General features: G+C 39.4%; 1 protein-coding gene across 2 annotated transcripts in view; it reads left to right on the top strand.

Moving 5' to 3' along the window:
- Positions 1 to 24,240, top strand: part of upf2 (UPF2 regulator of nonsense mediated mRNA decay) — a 106,435-nt gene that overhangs the window by 32,884 nt on the left and 49,311 nt on the right. For both annotated transcript variants that reach the window (XM_072563026.1, XM_072563027.1), the window contains 7 exons: positions 7,777 to 7,885; positions 8,139 to 8,252; positions 9,789 to 9,905; positions 11,347 to 11,532; positions 15,825 to 16,028; positions 17,408 to 17,683; positions 23,875 to 24,058. In XM_072563026.1, the coding sequence (XP_072419127.1) occupies positions 7,777 to 7,885; positions 8,139 to 8,252; positions 9,789 to 9,905; positions 11,347 to 11,532; positions 15,825 to 16,028; positions 17,408 to 17,683; positions 23,875 to 24,058 (1,190 nt within the window). The remainder of the gene's footprint in view (positions 1 to 7,776; positions 7,886 to 8,138; positions 8,253 to 9,788; positions 9,906 to 11,346; positions 11,533 to 15,824; positions 16,029 to 17,407; positions 17,684 to 23,874; positions 24,059 to 24,240) is intronic.

Genomic DNA, 24,240 nt, shown 5'->3' with positions numbered 1-24,240 from the left:
CTGAATGACTACAACCTTATTTCATGTGATGCATTCTGACTTTAGAGACTCCTCCACCTAGTGCATCAGAAGTTATATGCTATAAGTGGGTGAGCTTCCTATTGGGTCAGTCAGTTCTGTGCAATTATCATGAGACCCGGTGTTGAGACCAGTTTTTGGTAGAAATAATGAGTTTAAAACAAAACCAAAACCCACCCAAAACCAATGCACAGTGGCCAGCGATTTCTTTATAGTTGCCTTTAAGGTGAGCTTTAGTTTGTTCTAACAAGAAATTGCGTATTGTAAATTACATGGTCTTGTATTTATAGTTTATGTGCCTTGCTGAGTATCAGAACATTTATTTGATTGTAACCAGCTGCATTTTACAGTAGAGGGCACAAGAGGCCATCTTTTTGCCGTGAGCATAATGTATGCTGTCCTTCATCTGAATTTGTATGTATTATATCATAGAACAATTTATTTCTGTGCTACAACTACGCGGCCTATTTCTTCTGGAATATATTTTTCCAGTATTCTGTGTGCAATTCAACATCTTGTTTAGGCTTTGATTTGAGTAGAACTGGAGGAAATAAGGGCTACCTTACCAAAAAATTATGGGAATTTGATTGAATACTGCATTTCATATTATAAAGTTTCATTCTACTTTTGATGTTCCATAGTTGGGGCATAGGAATTCCATCCTGACTTAGTGATCCAACTATTGATATGATGTTCTGATACTCTAGTGAGATTGTACCACAGGCCCTTTTGTGGTACATGCAAGGACATGCAAGAGGAAATTTATGGATGGATCATGGCAATGAATAAGATTAACACAATTACCCAGTTCTTATTCGCACAGTGAGGAACAATTAGGAGAAAAGGGACACAAACAAAGTGCTGGAGAAACTCTAGTCTGGCAGCAACTGTGGAGAGAGATGAGAGTGGAAAATCTCTGTGGCAGTATTTTAAGAAACAGTAGGGAAGTTATTCCTGATATTCTGTCCAATGTATAACCTTCAACCAACATCACAGAAGATGATGAAAAGGTAATTTTCACTTTTCCGCTTCACTTTGCGGACCACACTGTGTGTAAGTGCTCTCCTGCTTTAAAACAATGACGATGCTTGTTTTAAAAAAAACCTCAAGAACCAGTGAGATGGTTAGTCACTCTTTTTGGGGATTGCCTTTGGGTGGCACTTAGTTTGTGTGATTGTGACTTGCTACCTATCAACCCAAATTGGATGTTGTTCAGATCTTGCTACATATGAACTTGGACTGCTTCATCTTCTGACAAGTGGCAAATGTTGCTAAATGTTGTCTAATCATCAATGACCATCCCCACTCCTGACCTTCTGATGGAGGGAAAGTCATTGTTGAAGCAGATGATGATGGTTGGGCCTAGGACATGACCCTGAAGAAATGTCCTGGGACTGAGATGATTATCCTCTGACAGCCACAGCCAACCTCTTTCTGCTCGATATGACTCCAACTACTGGAGGATTGTTTCCTTGATTTCAACGGATTTCTAGTTTTGCTAAGGATACTGCCAATGTTGCCTTTATGTTAAAGGCAATCACTCTCACCTCCCTCCTGGATTTCAGTGCGTTTGTCCATGTTTGGACCATGACGTTAATGATGTTAGCAGTCTAGTGGCCCTGTTGGAATCAAAACTGGAAGCAGTGAGTAGGTCATTCCTTTGCAAGTGCTGCTTGATAGCGCTATTGGCCACCCCTTTCATCATTTTATTTATGATAGTGTGGCGATTAATTGGATTGGAATTTTTCTTTTTTTTTGTCGGCAAACTGTACGTGAATGGTTTGAATGCCGGTCAGATAGCAACTGGTTTTGTAGCTCTACAAGAACAGCTTGGCTGAGGGTAAGGCTCGTTCTGATCATAAGATGTAAGAGCAGGAAAAAGGTCCGTTCAGCCTGTTGAATGGTGAAACAGATTGAGTGAGAAAATGGCTCATCTGATAACCCTCAACTCCACTTTCCTGCCGCCTTCCCAAAGTCCTTGATTCCCTTACTGGTCAAAAATCTCTGTCTCAGCCTTGAATATACTTAACAACCCAACATCTACAGTCCTCAGAATTAAAGAATTCCACAGATTCACTACCCTCCCACTAAACTGAATACTAAATTCTACCGTGCTTCAAAGACCGCAATTTCCCCCCAGACATGATCGATGATGCCCTCCACTGCATCTCCTCCACTTTTCGCTCCTCCGCCCTTGAGCCCCGCCCCTCCAATTGCCACCAGGACAGAACCCCACTGGTCCTCACCTACCACCCCACCAACCTCCATATACATCGTATCATCCATCGTCATTTCCACCACCTCCAAACGGACCGCACCACCAGGGATATATTTCCCTCCCCTCCCCTATCAGCATACCGAAAAGACCACTCCCTCCGTGACTCCCTCATCAGGTCCACACCCCCCACCAACCCAACCTCCACTCCCTGCACCTTCCCCTGCAACCGCAAGAAATGCAAAACTTGCGCCCACACCTCCCCCCTTACTTCCCTCCAAAGCCCCAAGGGATCCTTCCATATCCGCCACAAATTCACCTGCACCTCCACGCACATCATTTACTGCATCCGCTGCACCCGATGTGGCCTCCTCTATATTGGGGAGTCAGGCCGTCTACTTGCGGAACGTTTCAGAGAACACCTCTGGACACCCGGACCAACCAACCCAACCACCCCGTGGCTCAACACTTCAACTCCCCCTTCTACTCCACCAAGGACATGCAGGTCCTTGGACTCCTCCATCGCCAGACCATAGCAACATGACGATTGGAGGAAGAGTGCCTCATCTTCCGCCTAGGAACCTCCAACCCCAAGGGATGAACTCAGATTTCTCCTGTTTCCTCATTCCCCCTCCCCCCACCTTGTCTCAGTCAAATCTCTCGAACTCAGCACCGCCTTCCTAACCTGCAATCTTCTTCCTGACCTCTCTTTCCCCCCCCCCCCCCCACCACTCCGGCCTATCACCCTCACCTTGACCTCCTTCCACCTATTGCATTTCCAACGCCCCTCCCCCAAGTCCCTCACCTTTTATCTTAGCCTGCTGGACACACTTTCCTCATTCCTGAAGAAGGGCTCATGCCTGAAACGTCGATTCTCCTGCTCCTTGGATGCTGCCTGACTTGCTGTGCTTTTCCAGCAACACATTTTCAGCTCTGATCTCCAGCATCTGCAGTCCTCACTTTCTCCTCTACTATGCTGTGGTCACTGTTCTCTTCCAACCCCGTACTGGGGTCAGTACCCATGAATCAAAATCCATTTCACCCACTTTTACCTGAAGATGGCACTGATGTGCTGGGCTCATGGGTCAGACTGGGATATTTGTGAGACTGCCTCCTGCCAGTCAGACAGTGTACTCAGGTGGTGATGGTGGTCTTTGATTTTGTGCAGTGTTGAATGTCTTAGTCTGTCGCACTGCTTCTTGACTGATCTGTGGAACAGCTTTCCCAATTTTGGTACAGAATGTTTATAAGGTGGATGTTTAATGGTTAGTGGGGCTGGTTCTGCTGGTGTAATTTCCAATGCCTTAAGCAATGCTGATGGTCTGTCTGGATTCATCCTTTCGCTTAGTTGTGGCGAATAGCCTTGTCAGGCTGTTGAAAGGTTAACCACACTGGGAGTCAGAAGACCAGATAAGGGCTTCTTGCCTGAAAGAAATGAATGAATATGATAGTTATTTCAATTTTTAATTGCAGAAATGTCCAGTCATTCAAATTCCATCATCTGCCAGTGTGAGATTCAATCTTCTACCGCAAAACTTCAGCCTGACACTCAATTAATTTCTTCAGGACCCAGCCCTGAAGAAGGGTTGCACCCAAAACGTCGATTTCTACACCTCCTGATGCTGCCTGGCTTGCTGTGTTCTTGCCTGTCTGTGCTCAATTAAATTCGACAGATATTACCATTGCACACAGATTTCCCCTGAGTAATTGGAATAGTGCCTATAGAAGAGGAGAGGAAATTGAAAAATAGTAATTCCTGAATTGTAGAAAACATAAATGTGCAATTTTTTTTAACAAACTGTTAGAATAGTTAATTAGGTTGAAGGAGGGCAGAGTGCCTGTGTGGGATTAATTACATCCAGCATTCTGTGATAAAGTAATTTTGAATTGCTCAGTTATATTACAGGGTTCTCATAGAGAAATGCATTCTATGTGCCTGGCATGAGGCCAATGAACCACCTGTTTGGAGAAAGAGAGCTAATCGACATGTGACAGGGCAGCCTTTGAAATGTTTGAAGATTAAATTACTAAATATCTAGATGAATAGAAAATATTTGGAAGCAGCCAACAAGGATTTCTACAAGGAAGGTTGTACTTGGTGAGATGGTTGGTGGGTTTATGTGGGAAATGCAGTAGATGACCATATCAATAAGCTCTTGGCAAAATATGGAAGGACTCCATTGGCGAAGAAGTGTACAGAACTGTACTGGGGTGCAGACAAATAACAAATGAGGTTAAAGCTGTCTGAAAGGATGAAAAGGTGACTGATAGATAAAAGGTTTCTCAGATGGTTTTGTCCCAGTACTACATCACTGGTTTCAGATATCTAACTTTGTGAGAGTGGCAGGGGGTGTAAAATATGAGGTGAAATGCAATGGTGAGTCAGTGTAAATCCTGGGTAAAAATGCAGTGGATTACTATCACATTGCAACTTTTCATTCCATACTATAGGAATTGTCTTCAATTAGTTGTGAAGGTAGAGTGCATTCACTTGAATGTACTTGGTGTGAGAAACCACCAATATGAAATGAGACTTAGAATAATAGAAAGATGGATATTCACAGTCACTGAAGAACTTTTAAAGTGAAGCCACTAATGTCATGCAGGAAATCTGGCAATTACCTTAGACAACAAGATCCCACAGACATTATCGAGATTAAAAACCAGAAAACCTGTTTTTTGTGTCAATTGAGGAATGAAAGCATGAATGACTATTTTCATTGCTAATGGTTACTTAGTATGGTTATTTTTCTAATCATGTCTTATTTGTATCTGTTTTGTAGTAGATTATTGTTTCTTTTATTTCCATACAGAACTAATCTTACATATTCACTTTGTGGGGAAGATTAATTTCTTTTGAAGGTTGGATGTTAACTCTGTTTCCTTTGTACAGATGCTACCAGACCAGATGAGCTTCCAGTGCTTTATGGCTTTCTTGAATAATATTGAGTTATTTCAGTTGTCCAGGACATATGGGATAAACTCCTTACCTCTTCTTCAAATAGTGACAAAGGAACTTTTACATCAATTTGTGTGTAAAGGGAGCCTTGCTTTTATTTCTCAATCAAAAAATTGTATCTCTAACAGTGTAGTATCCCAATAAAGTGTCAGCTTAAATTAGGTGCATAAGTTTCTGGGGGTGTACATCAACCCATATCCCTCTGGCTCAAAGCCAAGAGTGTGACCAGCTGGCCCATGGTTACTCTTGAGGCCTGTTCTTTTGAAACTGAGATTACAGTGCATATTTTAGAATTAAGAACATATTGACTGTAATTAAGTGGCCTAAAGTGAGGGAACATGGGTGCTGTAAAATTCACTGAAAGATTTTGCATTAAACAAGGAGTAAACTTTTTTCCAAAGAGAAATGTGTAGATGTGGAATATACGGTGAGTTGGTATTCGCAGCAAAGATATGACCTAGAGAAGTGGGATTAGGACTGATGCAGATACAGAACATGAACAGGGTAGAACAAATTCTATTTTGTGCTGCAGAATCTTTGTCCTGTACTGGAGAACTGTGTGAAATTACAATTTAAAAATTCTTCATGCACTTGCAAATAATTGAGGAATGCATTCAGTATATAATGAAACTAGTGTAGACATGGTTTTCTTTTATAGTCTTGCTGTTTAATGTGGTTAGTTCTCTAATGATGTGTTTCAGATCTGGTTTGTAATAAGTTTGTTTACTGCAATAATGGGGATTTTACATGTTTGGTAATACATCCCCATTGTTGGGTGATGTGAATAAATGAACTTCAGCTTTGAAAGTGAGGGCTATCATAGAGTTTATGCTGGTTTAGAATGAGTTAATGATTAATTACATCAAATGTGCAAAATCCACGGTTTTTTTGCGAATTGTTTTTAAAAGTGTACATAGGTTAAATTTTCTTGACTATGTTGTACTTCTAAGTCATTTTTAAGAATGGATTGGTTGGTCAGGAAAAGATCATTTCAGTACATGACAGATTGGTACTATTTTTAAAAGGCACCTGCAGTTGAAGCATCCTTAAAAAGCCTTGATCATCTGATGAGACCGGTAACTTTTTATAAATGTGGAATAATCTAGTTGAGAGAGTTAGTTGAAAGATTCTTTAATAGTGACATTTTTGTGCCAGAGTGACTGAAAATTGTGCTAAGCTTGTGTTCCTGACCATCAAATTCAGCTTCTTAACTGGAGTGATGCTTTCTATGTGCACGGACCGAAAACTCTTTTTTTAAAAAATTGCAAAATGTATCTGTGGAGCATTGCTGTGGCGTGCAGAACTTGCAGTAGTCCACTTGTACAATCTTAATCACTTAAGTACTCTCCTTTTATCTGAGAAAACTGCCTGCGTTTGGAAAACAGTATTAACTGTTTACCCTTGCTGCAGATATACATTGCAAAGGCTGGCTAACTTGAGCATCTCACTTTGTTTGGAATCGATTTTATTCTGTCTGTCCATTTGACCTTAAGCACACTCTTAATGTATTTATGTCACCACACAAGTCAAAGTTGCTTTCTGAAAGATTCAGGATGTTGAAAATTGACCACAGCTGTTGCTGGCAGTTCTGAACGACATTGGCGATCAAGACGTTAGATTGAACTGTATTCCCAAATCTGCCTTTTCAAAGAAAAAAGTAATAAAAACTTTTCTGTTGGCCAGAATTCATTCTGTTTTGCACTCACTTAGTAGTGGCTTTATGGTCAATATTACTTGTAAATATCGTGGTCTTCATAAAGCTATGCAAATAATTCTTCTTACTTGTAAGACCATCTTACTAATAATGCCAACCCAGACATTATTTTGGGAGTTCATCTGGGATCTAATCAAATGTTGCACCAGCCATCATGTTGGTGGGCAAATCACATGCAGGCAACGTGACAATAAAACTGTTTTTGACATTTGAAAAGTAGGTTGGCAGAAACTCTATGATAGCCCTCACTTTCAATGCTGAAGTTCATTTATTCACATCTGTAGACTTTGGATCTGTAGACTTTGTTTGTCAATAGTGAAAGTAAATTAGCTGTGGAGTGAAGCTGTAGACAAAAGATCTAACTACGAGGGAATTGAGTCATTTTGACCTTTGGGATAAGGGTGCTGTTACTTATAGGATTTTCTTTGAGTTGGGTCTAGACCTCCCACATCTGACGTGGTCTCAACATAGACCTCCTTCACCTTTTGAATTTATGCCAAAAAGAATTGTTTTTTAATTAAAGAGACAAACTAGAGTTAACAACTTCTAAGATTACCGTTGAACTGATAATCAAGGTGTGATTTTTGTTTTGACTGCCTTGTTAAATCAGTCACTTTTTTTCAGTTAATCTACACATATTTACAGTCTGTGCATTTGTTGAATGATCAGGTCATCTGGTTTCAAGTCAGGTTTAATTGTGCTCTAAACTCTTCATATGTTTTATTAATGTTGAATGTTTCAAATAATAGTTTAGGAACAAGAAATGTGTTTTTTAAGAAATTCTTACAGTATTTAGCATTAATAGTCTGTTCCTGGTATATAGAATGCTTCATTTTAGTTAATTATTTAACAACTTCCTACCCCCTTTAGGTTGGACTTACTTCCATTTTATGCCCGTTTGGTTGGCACTTTATATCCATGTATGACGGATGTGGCAGAAGACCTTTGCGCCATGTTAAAAGGAGACTTCAGATTCCATGTAGGTTTTAGATTTTTTTTGGGAGAATACTGCTTTGCATTCTTCTTTAATTATTTGGTACAAAAGAACTGTTTGTTTCAAATTAATTTTGCTCTTGTGAGGTAAGAGCATTGTAATAGTATTCAGTATGTAATGGACTGGACGATAAAATACTGATTACCTTTGTTAGTATAGTATAACAATAGTATTGTAAGCGCCTGAGGGTCATTAGTATTCATATATAGTTTAACACATGTTTCATAATGCACTTTAGGTCAGGAAGAAGGATCAGATCAATATTGAAACTAAAAACAAAACTGTACGGTTCATCGGAGAATTAACAAAGTTTAAAATGTTCTTGAAGAACGACTCACTTCATTGTCTAAAGGTCAGTCTGGAATGATTGTATCCATATGTTATCCATCTGTGTGATCTTTAGTTGAACAAAACTTTGATAGAATAATGAACCGTTTCTGAGCATATCTTCTTGTTTATAAAGTAGTGTCGAGTGGAATCTATTATCTTAAGGTTACTTTGTCCTAGCACTGACATGGGTAGTAAGGTCAAAATTTTGTGACACATGAGATCAAATACTGCAAAGTGAAAAGAAATTATAACTCATGCTCTGCTATGTACAAGAATCTTAACTGTTGGAAACATAGCTTGTGATTAATCTGCAATTTTTGCTCTAAACCTTGAATTTTTGGTGAACAAAAGTCTAGATTCAGATAAAAATGAACAATTAATTGCCATTTGCAGAAGAGTGTTCTAAACATCAACTGCCTCTTACATTTGAGAAGTGTTTCACAATTTTGCTCCTGAAGCTTGTTAGACAATTTCCCCCTCTCCAAACCAAAACTCTCCAACCAATGAAAATAGTTGTTCTACTTACCCTGTCTGTATCCCTTAACATCTTAAAAAAATTCAGTCAAATCACCCTTCAACTGACTGAATTCCAAAGAATTCAACACTAGTTTGCATAATCTGTCTTGAAACTTAACTATTACAGTTCAGATATCATTCTAGTCAGTCAATGATTTATGCTCCTTTAGTGTTGCTAACCTTCTGAAGTGTAGCGCTCTGAGTTTCTCTTAGTACTCAAGACATGATTCAAGGTATTGCATAACTCCCCCTTCCTTGATTTGTAGTTCTCTGCCTATAGAAAGTATTCTCTGTATTCGTTCATGTCATTTTTAAAAAAAAAATCTACATTCCTGGCTTCCAAAGTGACTTTGGACCTCCCCTGTTTTTAGATTATACCATTTAGGAAGTATCCTTTCTTTCAGAATAGATGAACTATTTGTCTACGTTGAAATTCTTTTGCCTTAGTTGCACCCTCACAATCTACCGATTTCTCTCTCCTAATGTTGTTTCATTAAGGTACATTAATTGCAGTGCACTATCCATGCATTGCCAGCAAACATGGATATGTAGATTTCTGTTCAATCATCTGAACCATTAATTAATTAGCTATGTAGTTGAGACCCCAACCCAGATCCTTGCAGCATCCCACTTGTCATAGTCTGCCTGCTACAATAGCTGCAGTTATTCCTACTTTGTTGCTCTGCTAATGTCATAACTAGGTCAATAACCTGTATTTAGCTCTGAGCTTTAATTTTAGCTAGCAAGCTCTCATGAACATCTACAAAACAGTAGATCCAAGTTTCTCTGATCAAATGCAGATTTCTCTACCGTTCATTCTCTCTATCCACAATTATAAATTCTAGAAACTTTCTGACAAAGTTAAACTAAGTTAGTCTATAATTCCCTAGTTCTCCCTCATCTTTCTTTTTAAATGTTTATAGTGGTAATTTCATAAATGCAACAGTTTATTATTTTTATACAATAATGCAATAAACTAAATCAAAGACTCTTCACTTGATGAGAGAAAAGATCCATGTTCTTTATTCTCTACAATGAATAGATGCTCTTGGCTGATTTTTCCCACCACCATATTGAAATGGCCTGCACACTCCTGGAGACAACTGGTCGTTTTCTTTTCCGGTCACCTGATTCCCATTTGAGGACAAGTGTTCTTTTGGTAAGATGTGAGAATACGAATCAGCAACATACTTTTGCTGACCCTTATTTTCTGTGGAATGCACAGGTTACATTTTACTCTACATATTTAAGTCTGTGTTTGAACTGTCTTCAAGTGAGTTTGTGATTTGATCACTGCTTTTGTAACTGGCTGTGTTGACGATGGTGAATGAATTTATGGGTTTTTTTTAAAAGCTGTCTATGTCCAAGTTTTTATGGTTCTATTTGTATGTTGTAAATTGCTCTCAAGTTTAAAGAAGTCGGTTTTATGGTAAGATGATGCTCAAATCCTGTGTATTCTTTTGAGGTGTTAGAAGTGCTTACTTTGCATTTTGGTTTGAGTAATTAATCCTGTTCACACAAATTCTCAAAATATGTTTACTGTCAAAATGAGGGTATTTTTAAAATAGAATATATATTTCTTGAAAAAAATTCTTCTTTGTTGTTTTCCACAATAGAATGATGACCCTCACTGCTAATTTCAAGATTGGCTCTATTCTATATGTGAGGGTTGGTAATTTAAACTTGCATTCAACTTCTATATTGAACATTCTGGATATTGGTGAATTTTTCAATTTGAGATCAAAAATGTTTGATTTGGAAATATAATCTTTTGCCAGCTTTTGTTCTCAGTGTAAGCGTCAGGCATGGCTACACACAGAAAATTTGTTTTCTACTCTGCCACTTCCTAATATTTGAAAAGTACATTTAGAGTTTCTTCCACCAGCCAGACGTAAAGCTTCATCAATCTAAAGTGGATGTCAGCCCAAATTACAGAGATTAGGTTAGATTCCCGACAGTATGGAAACAGGCTGCTCGGCCCAACAAGTCCACACCAACCCTCCGAAGAGAAACCCACCCAGGCCCATTCCCCCACCCTATATTTCCCTCTGACTAATGCATCTAACATTATGGGCAATTTAGCATGGCCAATTCACCTGACCTGCACATCTTTGGATTCTGGGAGGGAACACATGCAGACACTGGGAGAATGTGCAAACTTCACACGCAGTCCCTGGCACTGTGAAGCAGCAGTGCTAACCACTGAGCCACCCATGCTGCCCCGAGATGAAAGGATAGGCTTCACTTTCAATCATGACACTGTTTACTACCATAAATACTCATTTGCACTCATGGTACAGTTAAACATGTCTTCAAGGCAAGAGTAAGGACTGCAGGTGCTGGAGGTTAAAGTCGAGAGTGTGGTACTGGGAAAGCACAGCAGGTCAGGCAGCATCTGAGGAGCAGAAGAATTGACGTTTCAGGCAAAAGAGAAGGGCTTTTGCCCAAAATGTCAATTCTCCTTCTCCTCGAATGCTGCCTGACCTGCTGTGCTTTTTCAGAACTCTACTCTAAACATGTCTTCAAGTCATTCTTTATTCCTTAATAAGATTTGCTGTTTGCGTCAATAATGCTGAGCACTTTTAATGCAATCTCTTTAGGAGCAAATGATGCGCAAGAAACAAGCAATGCATTTAGATGCTCGTTATGTTACAATGGTGGAAAATGCATACTATTACTGTAATCCACCCCCTGTCGAGAAAACAGTGAGGAAGAAGCGCCCTCCCCTTCAAGAATATATCCGCAAACTTCTCTACAAGGACTTGTCCAAGGTCACGACTGAAAAGGTAACTACCAGTTGATTAATTAAAGTTAATGGTTCACTCCATTAACCGTATTTATTTCCCAAAAGCAGGTTTGCAAAAATGCCTACCTAGCACAAATAAAAATGGCCTGGCTGCTGGGAGGCCAATTTGTTTAACCACAGCACATCACTGCAGCTCCTTGGGAAAGTGCCATTGACCCAGTCATCTTCACCTGCTTCGTGTATTACTTCTCATGTAACGTAGAGACAGAAGTGGGAATGTTTGCTGGTGATTCCATGGTATTTTGTTCCATTTGCAATTCATCACATCAGGAAGAAGTCTGAATTGCAACCAACAAGGACAGGACAATAATCAAGCTTTGATTAATAGCTGGCAAGAAACATTTGTTCCAGCCAGTATCCAAGTAATTACTATTTTCAACATGACAGAATCTGAGCATTTCCTGAAGCACTCAGTGGTGTTGCCATCATCAGGTCTCCTACTATTAACATTGTGGGGGTCAATACTGACCACAAACTGAATTGGACCTGCCACACACACGACTACAATAGGAACTCAAAGGCTGGAAGTGGTTTTGAGAATGTCTCACTTCCTGACTCCCCAAAGTGTGTCTGCCACCAATATGGCACAAGTCAAGAGTAAGATGAAATATTTATACTTGGCTTTATGTGAATGAGGCTAATAATACTTGAGGTTCAACAAAATAATTTGTTTGATCAACATCCTATCCACTATCTTAAACATTAAACCCCCCCCCCCACTAACCCCTGTCAGCCCTCACTAATGCCCTGTGGACTATGGTGTGCTCCAACTAACCAAGTGCACTGCAAAAACTTGCTGAGACCTCTTCAGCAGCACTTTCTAAACCTGCAACGTTTACCACCCAAAAGTATGGTGCCTGCATCACCGTTATTATGCCCTACTCCTTGTACCATCCTGATTTGGACACCCACCACTATTCCTCCTTTTCAGGGTCAAAATCTCAGAACTCCCTATAAAACAATAAGTGTGGAAGTTCCTTGACAGCATTGCCTATGGTCGTTAAAGCAGATGGTTCATGACCACCTTTGCAAGGGCGATTCTGGGCTGGCAATAGATGTTGACTTTGTTTGGATCCGAAGAATGAACGAATAATTTTTAAGAATGCAAATTTATTCTGTGTTGATTCCAACAATATGCCTGACATTGTTATATTGTTTGTTGTCTTATGTTATTCCACTAGTAGTGTTACAATCCTCCACACTCCGTTGACTTGAGTTTATCCAAAACACATTCTATAATTTGCAGCTGTCACTTTCAATTATCATCCCTGTGCTCACTAATTGACATTGGCTCTCTGTTCTACTGATACTTTGATTTTTAATATTCTTATCTTCATGTTGAAAATTCTTCTGAGCATCACCCCTTGAGATCTGTGCTCCAGATCAGATCTAATCTGTATCCGACAAGAACGACCTTGTCCAGGGGCAATCCTCGTGCGAACAAAAGATGCAGAAGGTGCAACAGCCAAAACGAAACGCTGGCACACATATCGGGCCACTGTCTATACGTTAAGAACAAGAGAATCAAAAGGCACAACGTGGTCCTCGAACAGCTGAGGAAACATGTTGGCAAGTATGGTTGGACATCATACTTGGAGCCGAGGTTGGTAACCTCAGACGGTAAACTGTGGAAACCGGACATCATCTTCAAGAAGGAGAACAGCTCGAAAGTGGCGGTTGTAGATGTCACGGTCCGGTTCGAAAACAATGACCAGTCCTTAGAACAAGCGTGGACTGAAAAGACCCAGAAATATCAACATCTGAGCAAGGAAGTGGAGCGCCTCACAGGAGGTACCAAGCCACAATTCTTCGGCTTCGTTATCGGAGCTAGAGGGAAATGGTTTGGAAAGAATGATTCCCTCATGAAATTTCTGGGCATAAAGAGGTTTAAGACCTTTGCCTCTAAGGTCTCGCGGGAGACACTTCTCATGACTCTGCAACTCTTGCAGATATTTAACGATTATTAACTTATTTTAACACAAAAAGGGAGCAAGTGTGACTCTCGATATTATTTACGTTTAAAAGGGAGAACTTCGACTCTCTTAACAAAGCATGTACTTAAGTTAAATAAGGGAGAACTTCGACTCTCTTAACAAATGCATGGACTAACGTTAAAGAAGAGAGAACTTCGACTCTCTTAACAAATGCATGTACTTATGTTAAAAAGAGAGAACTTCGACTCTCTTTACAATGTTATGTATATAGTTACAATGTTGCAAGTGCTGCATTCTCTAAATTTAGATAGTCAGTTCTGCTTTAACGCAGCAGTTCCACTCTCATGCAATCCTGTGTTATAAGAAAATCACGTGAAAGCAGCACCATTTAAACTAATGGGACCAGAATCACGTTATAGCCCGTGCACACCTGAAAAGTTTGCGCTATAAACAGTGTCCCCAATTTATCAATTCAAATTAATGAAAAACACATTATAGTAAAATGACTTGTATCAGAATACAATAGACTTTAACTTGGGTAATTAAACAGTGGTCACTTTGTTAATGAAATCAAATCATTAATTAGAAACAGTACAATTCATCCTTTTGCTTTTGTACCATGGAACAATTATACTGTTTTTAAGCTGATTTGCTGTCTGCAAATCTGTAGGTCAGCTCTCAAAATACTTTACACTTGTCACAGTGACCAAAAGTTAAATTCTGGGAAGAATAATATTCTTCCATTTTTGTCTTTTTCTCCTATCTGACCCTTTCGCAGGAAGCCTGGCAGTTACTTGTCGGTCATTATTAACTAATTAATTCTCCATTGCAGCACCTCTACCAGTCACAGTTTGATTGAAAAACCAATCAACACACTCCCCTCAGTTTTTAAATATTTTCCCCTTAAATCCATATTATTATGAATTATCCTGATGAGCTTCAACAAAATGTCATTTTCCTTCCCCAGCAGTGCTGAAGGAATGAATCTTGTTTTCCCACACAGTCCTGTGGATGCCTCCCATGTGGTCATTCTTCATTCATCAATAGTGAATGTCAGTGAGGTTCAGCCTGATTGACCTCAAAGTTTCCAAGCTTGTCTCAATCTCTTGCTTCTCTCTAACCCACCTCATTATTTGCTGCTGAACTGTTAAGTTCAACTGCAAGAAGAAAATGTTTTCATTGGACTAAACCTACATTTCGATCTTTAACAGGGTGTTCTAGTTAATGCCAAAGACTAAGGTCTCCTCAGTATTCCCAAAGCAACCTGCAGGACCAAGTTTTACTACATTTATAGTTGTTAGCTTTAAGAAGTGCCAAATATTCTTGGCATCAGAAGTGGCAGGAATATTATGAGCAGTGCCAGGTTGACCTATTAGTTAAATATGTATAAACTGTGTGCCACTTATACTCTGGTTGTTAAGGATAGGAAGCATTTTTTGAATAAAAAGTAAGCATTTCACTCTAATTGGAATTGTTCTGATTAGAGAAGAGAAAGTTTGAGTAAGATATATTGGAGCAAAAAGTGTGCTTCAAAAAAGAATTGAACTTTACTTTGAGGAAAACAATTGCAGTACTGTTGGAAAAGAGCAGTGGAATATGATTAATTTTTCAGAGCTGAAGAAGGGCTGAATAATCTCCTGTCATTCTATAGTCAGCCCACTTAATATGAACTTTAGAAGCATTTGCAAAGTGCCATGTTCCTTAGCCAATCAGCAATTAAACATTGATCTAAGCTTTAGATTTTGTACCAAAATGTCCCCCTCTGAATTTTTTGAACTGCTGTCCTTTTCATTTTTGGCATTAAATGCTCTGTGGTCTGCTGTGCACTATTTTCAAACTTTAAATGAAACTTGATCTGTGGCTGAGAGGCAGAGCGTACTGGTGTCATACTGGAACTGTAGGATGTAGTTGTACTTATTACTCTCTACATTGGGTATTCTTGATTTTAACTTCTGTTATAGCAGAATGCTGTTTTTGATACAGTTGGCTTTCTGGTGAAAAGGAGAAAGCCATAATAATTTAGTCCGTTCCTTTTTCAGCAAATCACTGGTACATCTAATGGTTAACTTGAGTTAAGGATTTTAGAATGAGGTGATATCAAACAAATTCGTGTGGAGAGATATGATATTCTAAGACCATGGAGGAAAAATGACAAAGGCGCCCCATTATGGTATGGTCAATGCTTATGACATGACTGAACAAAGAAAAAGCAATTTTACATCTACAAATAATGACTCTACTTTGCATATTTTGTTTCTATTTCACAATTCAATCCTAATCTGACTGTTGATATGCAATGTGCATTTTTTCTTTAAAATTGACAATTTTCGTATTGCAGGTGTTGAGACAGATGCGGAAATTGGCATGGCATGATCCAGAGGTGAAGGAATATGTTATTAATTGCATGATCAACATCTGGAATGTCAAATATAACAGTATTCACTGTGTTGCTAACCTATTGGCGGGTTTAGTGCCATACCAAGAAGATGTGGGAATTCACGTTGTGGATGGAGTGCTGGAAGACATCCGTCTGGGAATGGAGGTAATATTATTTTAGCAGAAATATTAAACAATTAAAAGATATGAAACATAGCTATCTGCAAAATTGATGCTTAGAAAAACTTTGTTTTGTAAGAAGCATAATGGTTGTCCTAATTAAATGTAACTATTTATAATGATGTATGGGGAACTTTGGTGCAAATAGTCATATTCTTTGGATGTCTCTCTCCATAATGTGCTGATAAATACTGGGGTATGTTCCTGCAGATGCCAGAATCTCTCTAATAACTTCAAGCTGTGTTTAATTACATTGACTCAGCATCGGAAGCAATCAGAAGCTGATCCAAACCTCATGTACTCTCCATAGTCATCACCCTCCACCACTACCACAACACCCTCACCAAACATATCTCAGCATAAAGGCCAATGTTCCCGTTGCTTTCCTAACTACACATTATACTTGTATACAACTTTGTGACTCGTTTGCAATGACACCCAGCTCCTCTGTGGTTCCTTAATTTAAATCTATTTTTAATCATCGTACCAAAGTGGTTAACATATTTTCCCAAATTATACTCCATTTGCCATTTTTTCTGCCCACGCATTTAATCATAGAATCACCACGGTGTGAAAGCAGACCATTTGGCCCATCGAGTCTACATCGACTCTCCGAAGAGCATCCCACCCAAACCCACCCCTGCCATGTCTATAACCAGGCATTTCCCATGGCTAATTCACCTAACCTATGCATTTTTGGACATTGGGAGAAATTAGGAGAATGTGCAAACTCTGCACAGACAGTTGCCTGAGGGTGGAATTGAACTCAGGTCCCCGATAACCACTGAGCCACTGTGCTGCCCAGTTTGTTATTTTACATGTCACTGCAGACTGTGTGTTCTGGCAAACTGCCTGTCCACTTCTTGCTGTATCATTAGCAAATTTGTTTGGAATGCACTCCGTCCTTGCACCCAAGCTGCTAATACAGATTACTAGTAGTAGAGGCTCCAGCATTGATCCCTCTTCCACTCCAATAGTTACAGTTTACCAACTTGAAAATGGCCCATTTGTCCTGGCTTCCCTTTAGTTAGCCAGCACTCTATCTTTGCTCATATGTTTCCCCTAACATCATGAGCTCTTGTTTTGTGCAGTGACATTTGTAATGTGGGACTTTTTCAAATACCTTTTGAAAATCCAACTGCAGGACACCTATTGGTCCCTCTTTATCTGTTTTGCTCGTTACATCTTCAAAAACCCTTTTTAGAAAGCATTTATTACTCTTACATCCAGTGGTGCTGATTAAATTGAAATTAAAATTGACCAAACTAAAGTTGAAAAGACTCCAGGTCTGTCATTCATTGCTGCCCCTATCTGTGGGTTTCACTGATGTCGTCTTGTAATGACTAGCTGCCTTTTGCTTTTCAGGTCAATCAACCCAAGTTCAACCAGAGGCGTATTAGCAGTGTTAAGTTCCTTGGGGAATTGTACAATTACAGGATGGTGGAATCTGCGGTCATCTTCCGAATTTTGTATTCCTTTATTACATTTGGTGTAAGCGCTGATGGCAGTGCGACACCTCTGGATCCACCAGAGCATTTATTCCGTATTCGACTAGTTTGTACACTGTTGGACACTTGTGGGCAGTACTTTGACAGAGGCTCCAGCAAACGAAAGTTGGACTGTTTTCTTGTATATTTTCAGGTAATTTTCAATTATTTTGAAGCTGTCCTTTCACAAGCTTTGCTTAAAACTAGCAATAGTGTGTATGTATAATACATACACACACACATTCTGGATCAAACCTTTTGAGACAGCATATTCTTCCCCACCATTCCCTTATGACCTCTTAAAATGTCACCACAGGATCACCAATCCGGTAAAGATCTCCTCTGTAATTGAGAGAAATAAGATTCTGTGTGGAGCTGCACTGCCAATCACCAGTCTCTCTCTCTCTCTCTCTCTCATCCCCTTTGCTTCAACTTCTCCAATCACCAGCCTCTCCTCTCCTGCAGTTTCAACTGCTCAAGTGACAGCACCTGTGATTGAAGGAACAGCAAGGGAGGAAGGAATCTGTGATTGGGCAAGTTTGGTTGAGTTACACTTTGGCAAGCCCTGGAGCTGCATGCAAAAGATTTCACAAAGCTTTAATGATAGGCTATTCAGATTGGTGACTACATAATAGAGCTGGGTCCCCATGTCAACTAGACAGAACAGGTCTAGGGAGCAAAGGCCCAGAGTGTCAGCTGGACAAGAGTTTGGGGTTTGAGTTTGATTTATTGTCACATGTACCAAGGCAGAGTTGTTTTGTCTGCTATACAGGTAGTTGTACCATACAAAGTCCATCAGTGTAGCAGGAGAGAGTGCAGGATGCAGTGTCACAGCTGCAGAAATGTTGTAGATGGAATAGAACTAACACTTGAGAGGACCAGTCAAAAGTCTGACAGTGGAGAAGAAGCTGGTCTTCAATCTGTTTGTAACATGTATTCAAACTTTTATATCTTCTCCCTGACGGAAGGTGGGGAGGGGGAGAGACAGTATAACAGGGGCGGGAGGAGTCTTTAATTATGTTGGTTGCTTTCCCAAGGCAGTGGAAATAAAGATGGAGTCAGTGGATGAAAGGTTGTTTGCATGATGGACTGGGCTGTGTTCACAGTTCTCTAGATTCTTGTGGTCTTGGATAGAGCAGTTGCCATACCATGCTGTGATTCACCCAGGCAGGATACTTTTTATGGTGCATCTGTAAAATTGGTAAGGGTCCTTCTGGGCAGAACAAATTTCCTTAGCCTCCTGAGGGTGTAGAGCCCTTTTTTATGCTTTCTTGACTATTGTGTTGACATAGTTGGACCAGGACAGATGGTTGGTGATCTTCACTCCCAGGAACTTGACATTCTACTATCTCTACCTCCAGAACCATTAATACAGACAGGGGCGTGCCCTCCAGTCCGCTTCCTGAAGTCATTGATCAGTTCTTTCATTTTGTTGACGTTGATGGAGAGGTGTCAGGTTTAGAAATGTTGATTAGGATCATGGAGTGCATGAAAGTCTGCAGAGAGCCTAAAAATATTCACAGAGGCTAGAAGTTGCTAATTCAAGGTTCAATCTGTTTGATGCAACCTTTTTAAAAACGTGTTTTAATGCTTTTAATGTTATCCATTATCAAACCTCTAAGATAAAATAATTATGGTTGAACTGTTGCACTCAAATCTGTGGCGTAGAGATGAGGTATTTTTTCAATTGTTTTTAAAATAGCTACTGCTGGGAAAGAATAGGGTACATGTGTTGATGGGACAGATGGAGATATTATGGCCTGAGTTAGAGGCTAGGACAGGGTTCAAGACTTTGCTTGGTAATGGAAGAGGGACTGATTTAAAATTAGGTGTTATGTTGCTCTTGATAAAGGATCCACGCAGTTATCACAAAATAGGAGAAACCTTGGACACGTCTTTTGATATTAACTCACATTATGAAGAACCGTGCCTCGTGTATTTTAAAGAAAGGCAAACTCAAATTTAAAGTGCGTGAACAGGAATTCAAATTCTGTCCAATAGATGCCTGTACAGTGTTAGATAAGGCTATTGATGGTGGTCTGAAGTTACAACATACTGCTGTTTCAAAGGATGCTGAAACAAATACTGCAAAGGAACTTTTTTTCCAAGGGGATGTAGTGTCACTGGCAAAGCCAGCATTTATTGCCTATTCCTAATTACCCACAGAGCACTTGAGGTTTTGTGTGTCTGGGTCACACGTAGGCCTGACAGTACATTTCATTCCCTCCCAGATATTATGAACCAAACAGATATTTTTCAAAATGGACAGTGGCTACATAGTTGCCATTAGGGCAGGGTTTTTTTTACTGAATTTAAATTTCACCATCTGTCATGAGGTATTTCAAATTAATGCCCTCAGAACATTAGCCTGGGATTGTGGACTCCTAGTCCAGTGACATTAACACTACCCCCACCAAATCCCATTATTGAACCAGTAGGGGAACCAGCTGAACAAACCCTGAATAGCATCAAGCACTAAAGAAAACTATTGCCAATACTAAGCTAACTGAGTTTTGATGATTGGTGATGTTTCTGTAAAAGATCAACTGGCTGCTTTGGAACAAGGACTGGATATTTTCTATACTGCACTGGGAAAAGAGTGCAGAATTGTACTGTATTTTGGAGTATGGTAAATATGTTTATCATAATAAACTGCATATGTCTTATTTATAGATTCCAAGATAAAATAATAACACGTATGCATACAATCTTTGAAATTTGTTCGATCGTACCTTTCTTAAAAAAAACCTGAGAAAAATACAAAGGATATGGTTACTGTGTGACTACATCATCCAATAAAGGGGTTAACTAGAATGAAAAGGTAGCCATCGAAAATGTCTTGCAAAAGCACTTAAGAGGAGAGCAGCAATTGATCCTTGATCTGAATAACAATTCTGGATTTAGTAATGCTGACACTTTAATTGAGGTCAGTGGATTATGTTGACTTGCTGCAGGGGATGTGCCATAATAGCTCTAAGCGTTTTACAAAAATAGCAACTAAATTGTTGACAATTTTCTCCACTGTCAGCAAAGCCAGGCGAAATTCAACATTGTATTTTTGAATGACTCAACAATGCACTTGGGGACAAGGATACAAAAAAAACAAACACCTGGTTACTGCAAAACCTCGAATTATGCACAAATTTTATTTGAATAGGATGTCTTTCTAGCTGTTACCCATTAGATGTCTGATTGTAATTTAGCAATCAAAAGGAACGTATGTCTACTTTGTGTCCCTCCACACTGCGTTAAGAATGCAAGCATAATGTCATTGTATGGGAGGAGAGAATTTTGCAAAAGCAAAATGTTGTAGATGCTGGAACTCTGAAATAAAGCAAGATGTTGGAAAGTAGCATCTGACAGGGAACAGAGTTCATGTGCAGGTCAGTGACCTTGCATCAAAGCTGAAGAAAGTTAGAAATTCAAGTTTTAAGTCAGTGGTAAGAAGCAGGAAGAGCAAAAGGACAGTTCTGTGATTGGGTGGAGAGCAGGAGAGATTAAATGACAAAAGATTTCATGATAAAGAGAGAAGGAATGGCTAACATAAACTAGGTTTATGGTCAATGTGAAATATTAGTTCATACCAACTATCTGATTCTGGCTTGAAGGATAAAGGCAAAAAACAAAGCAAAAATATAAGCAAAAACACAGCACAATGGAGGTGAAAATAATGATCTTGTAAAGGTTTACACCATGGAAAAAAAGCTCTTCAGGCCATCATGTTGTGCCTGTCATCAAACAGCTACCTGTCATACTCTACAGTATTTGTTCTACAGCCTAATATTCTCTAGTATTTCAAGTGTTCATCTAAATACTCTTTAAATGTTGATGGTTCCTGCTTTTTCCACCTATTCAGGCAGTGGGTTCCAGGTACCCCCACTATCTAGGTGAAATTTTCTCCCTCAAATCCCCTCTAAGCCAACTGTCCCTTGCCTTAAATCTGTGCTCCCTGGTTATTGAACCCTTTGCAAAAGGGAAAGTTTCTTCCTGTGCACCTACCCCTGCTCCTTATAATTTTGTACACCTGAATTGTGTACCCCCCCCCCCCCCCCCCCCCATAAACCTCTGTGCAATAAAGAAAATAACTCCTGTCCATCGAGTCTGTCTTCATAGCTGAAATGTTCCAGCTCATTCGATGTCCAGGTAAAACATAGAAACTCCTGTTTGTATTCCTTACTGTGGAGTCTCCTACCACTATTGCCCTTCCTGTCTTTTTTTTCCACCTTGTGCAGATGAGCTGTGGATATACTTTTTAGAAGAACCATCACTGGCATAATTTTCCAACACCCGAAAAACTGTTCTTGTGAGAGATCCACTTTGGGGCTTTCCTGAAAACCTATCTGACTGGTGATCACCCATTCCATTTCTGGCTGCACTTTATTAAGCTGCGGGATGAGTATGCCGAAAAATATCCTGTCCACATAATTGAACCTCGGGATGCAATGCCGGCCCTCTTCAAGCTAATCAGACTGGTTACACTTCTAGTCATCCAGGCTGCTAGCAGCCTCTTAAAACTTTGTGCAAAGTGCAGGCACTTCTAAAGTTATTGAACTCAGCAAGGAGTCCAAAGGCCACTGAGTATCAATACAAAGTGTTAGTTTATTTGTGTTAGTTTATTTGGGATACTGTATAAGGCTATGGAGAGAGAGTCTGAATGGGAGCAAAGTGGAGAACTAAAATGATAAGCAATAGAAAGTAACAATGACTAGGATAGTTTTAGTTCTTTTTAGCTCCCATTTCAAATTGTCTTTAAATTTTATTTTCTTGTGAAAAAGATTTGAAATCCATTTAAGCTGAACCATCCAGTCGAATGATTAAAAGAAGCCCTGAAAACGTTTTAAAAGCTACATGTTTTCAAATTAACAAGAAAGCTCAAAGTTTGGGAGAAGATTTGTAGCTCGGGTGCTCGTTGTTGTGGTTCTGTTCGCCGAGCTGGGAATTTGTCTTGCAAACACACACAGACGTCAAGCAACATGAATTCGACTGGGACAACACTACCATTATAGGGCAAGCCAAACAGAGAACAGCCAGGGAATTCCTAGAGGCATGGCACTCATCCACAGACTCTATCAACAAACACATCGACCTGGACCCAATATACCGGCCACTACAGCGGACAGCTCGAACTGACAACCGGAAGCGGCAGAGACAGGCCACTATAAATGCCGGAGGAAACAGCACAGAAGCGCTTCACAGGAGGCTCCCAAGCACTGAGGATGTCACCTAGACAGGGGACGAAACGTTTGCAAGACAAATTCCCAGCTCGGCGAACAGAACCACAAGAACAAGAAAGCTGCTAATCTGGTCAGACTGCCAAATCGGGTTAGACAAAATAGAGATCTGGTTTCTTAATAATATCTTGTTTGCATTAATAAAGACAATGACATGAAAAATAACTGGGATTTGACAAGTTAACTACAATTGTATATCTTAACATGGAGAGCATGAATAGGAACTGATAGGCATACATTTAATGGCGTCTGTTTTGGCATATTCTTGTAAGTGGCAGAGAACTGGTCTTGTCAAAGAAAGACTATATATCTTTGCATCTATTCACCTGATCATATCTCTGAAACAACCAAAAGAGTCTGCATGCAATATAATTTGCAGTTTCTACTGCATAAGTGAATGACTCTGCATAACAAGATTCGACACGCAGCAACGAGATAGTTATCTGTAGATCTCTGCCCTTGGTTTTAGATGGAAAGAGTTACTTAGAACACAGAGAACACTTTGTTCTTAAAATAGTACCATATTCGCTTCATATTTTACTGTCCCTTATCATTTTCTTGGTCCTCCTTGGCTGTATTCTTAAAAATCTATAAATTGTATGAATTTATTGCCACTTTTTGCAACTTCATAAGCCTTTTCTTTTAATCTCATACAATCCTTTCCTTTGTTCCCTAAGGTTGGCTGACTGTTTTTGAGTTTTGCATCTCAAAATTCTAAGGATGTAAACCGTGTAATAGATCTTTAAAGTCTGTCCATTGCCAATGTGCAGTCATGCTTTTTAATGTGTTTCCCAGTCCACCTTGGCCAATTTGTGCCTGAAACTTTTATAATTTACCTTAATTCAAATTTAACACCCTTGCCTTAGAATAAAGTATCCCACTGTCAAATCATGTGAAGTACCTAATGGTCCTTTAACAACAAGATTATTAATTAGTCCTTTTTATTCCATAGTACTAAATATAAAATAACATCCTCTAGTGGTTATAATCTGAGAAATTTTGTTTATTTCTTCTGTTGTTAGTTTCTTTTTTAAATTAATTAAAACTTTTTTTGAAATTATCACTGCAGAGATTCTTTACATGCTAACAAATTAGATTCTTATGCCATTTGCAGCGTTATATCTGGTGGAAGAAGAGTTTAGATGTGTGGACGAAAGATCACCCTTTCCCTATTGATGTCGACTATATGATTAGTGACATACTTGAGCTGCTTCGACCAAAGATGAAATTCTGTGGCTCCCTTGAAGAGGCCATAAAACAGGTTCAGGAACTCGAACGCGAGTTCTTGATTAAACTAGGTAAGGAACAGTTCCACTTATATCATTCTGAAGAAGAGTCATACTGAACTCAATGTTAATTCTGTTTCTCCGGCATTTTCTGTTTTAATTTCCTTAAAACATGACTTTACGTGTATGTTTAGAAACACAAAACGAATAAGCAAATTTTCTTCTCGCATATCATCTAGTTTCTGATGAAACAG

This window comes from Chiloscyllium punctatum, chromosome 44 (genome assembly GCF_047496795.1).
Source record: "Chiloscyllium punctatum isolate Juve2018m chromosome 44, sChiPun1.3, whole genome shotgun sequence".
Lineage (NCBI taxonomy): Eukaryota > Metazoa > Chordata > Chondrichthyes > Orectolobiformes > Hemiscylliidae > Chiloscyllium > Chiloscyllium punctatum.
The sequence above is the reverse complement of the archived record's forward strand: the minus strand, read 5'-3'. Positions and strand labels throughout refer to the sequence as shown.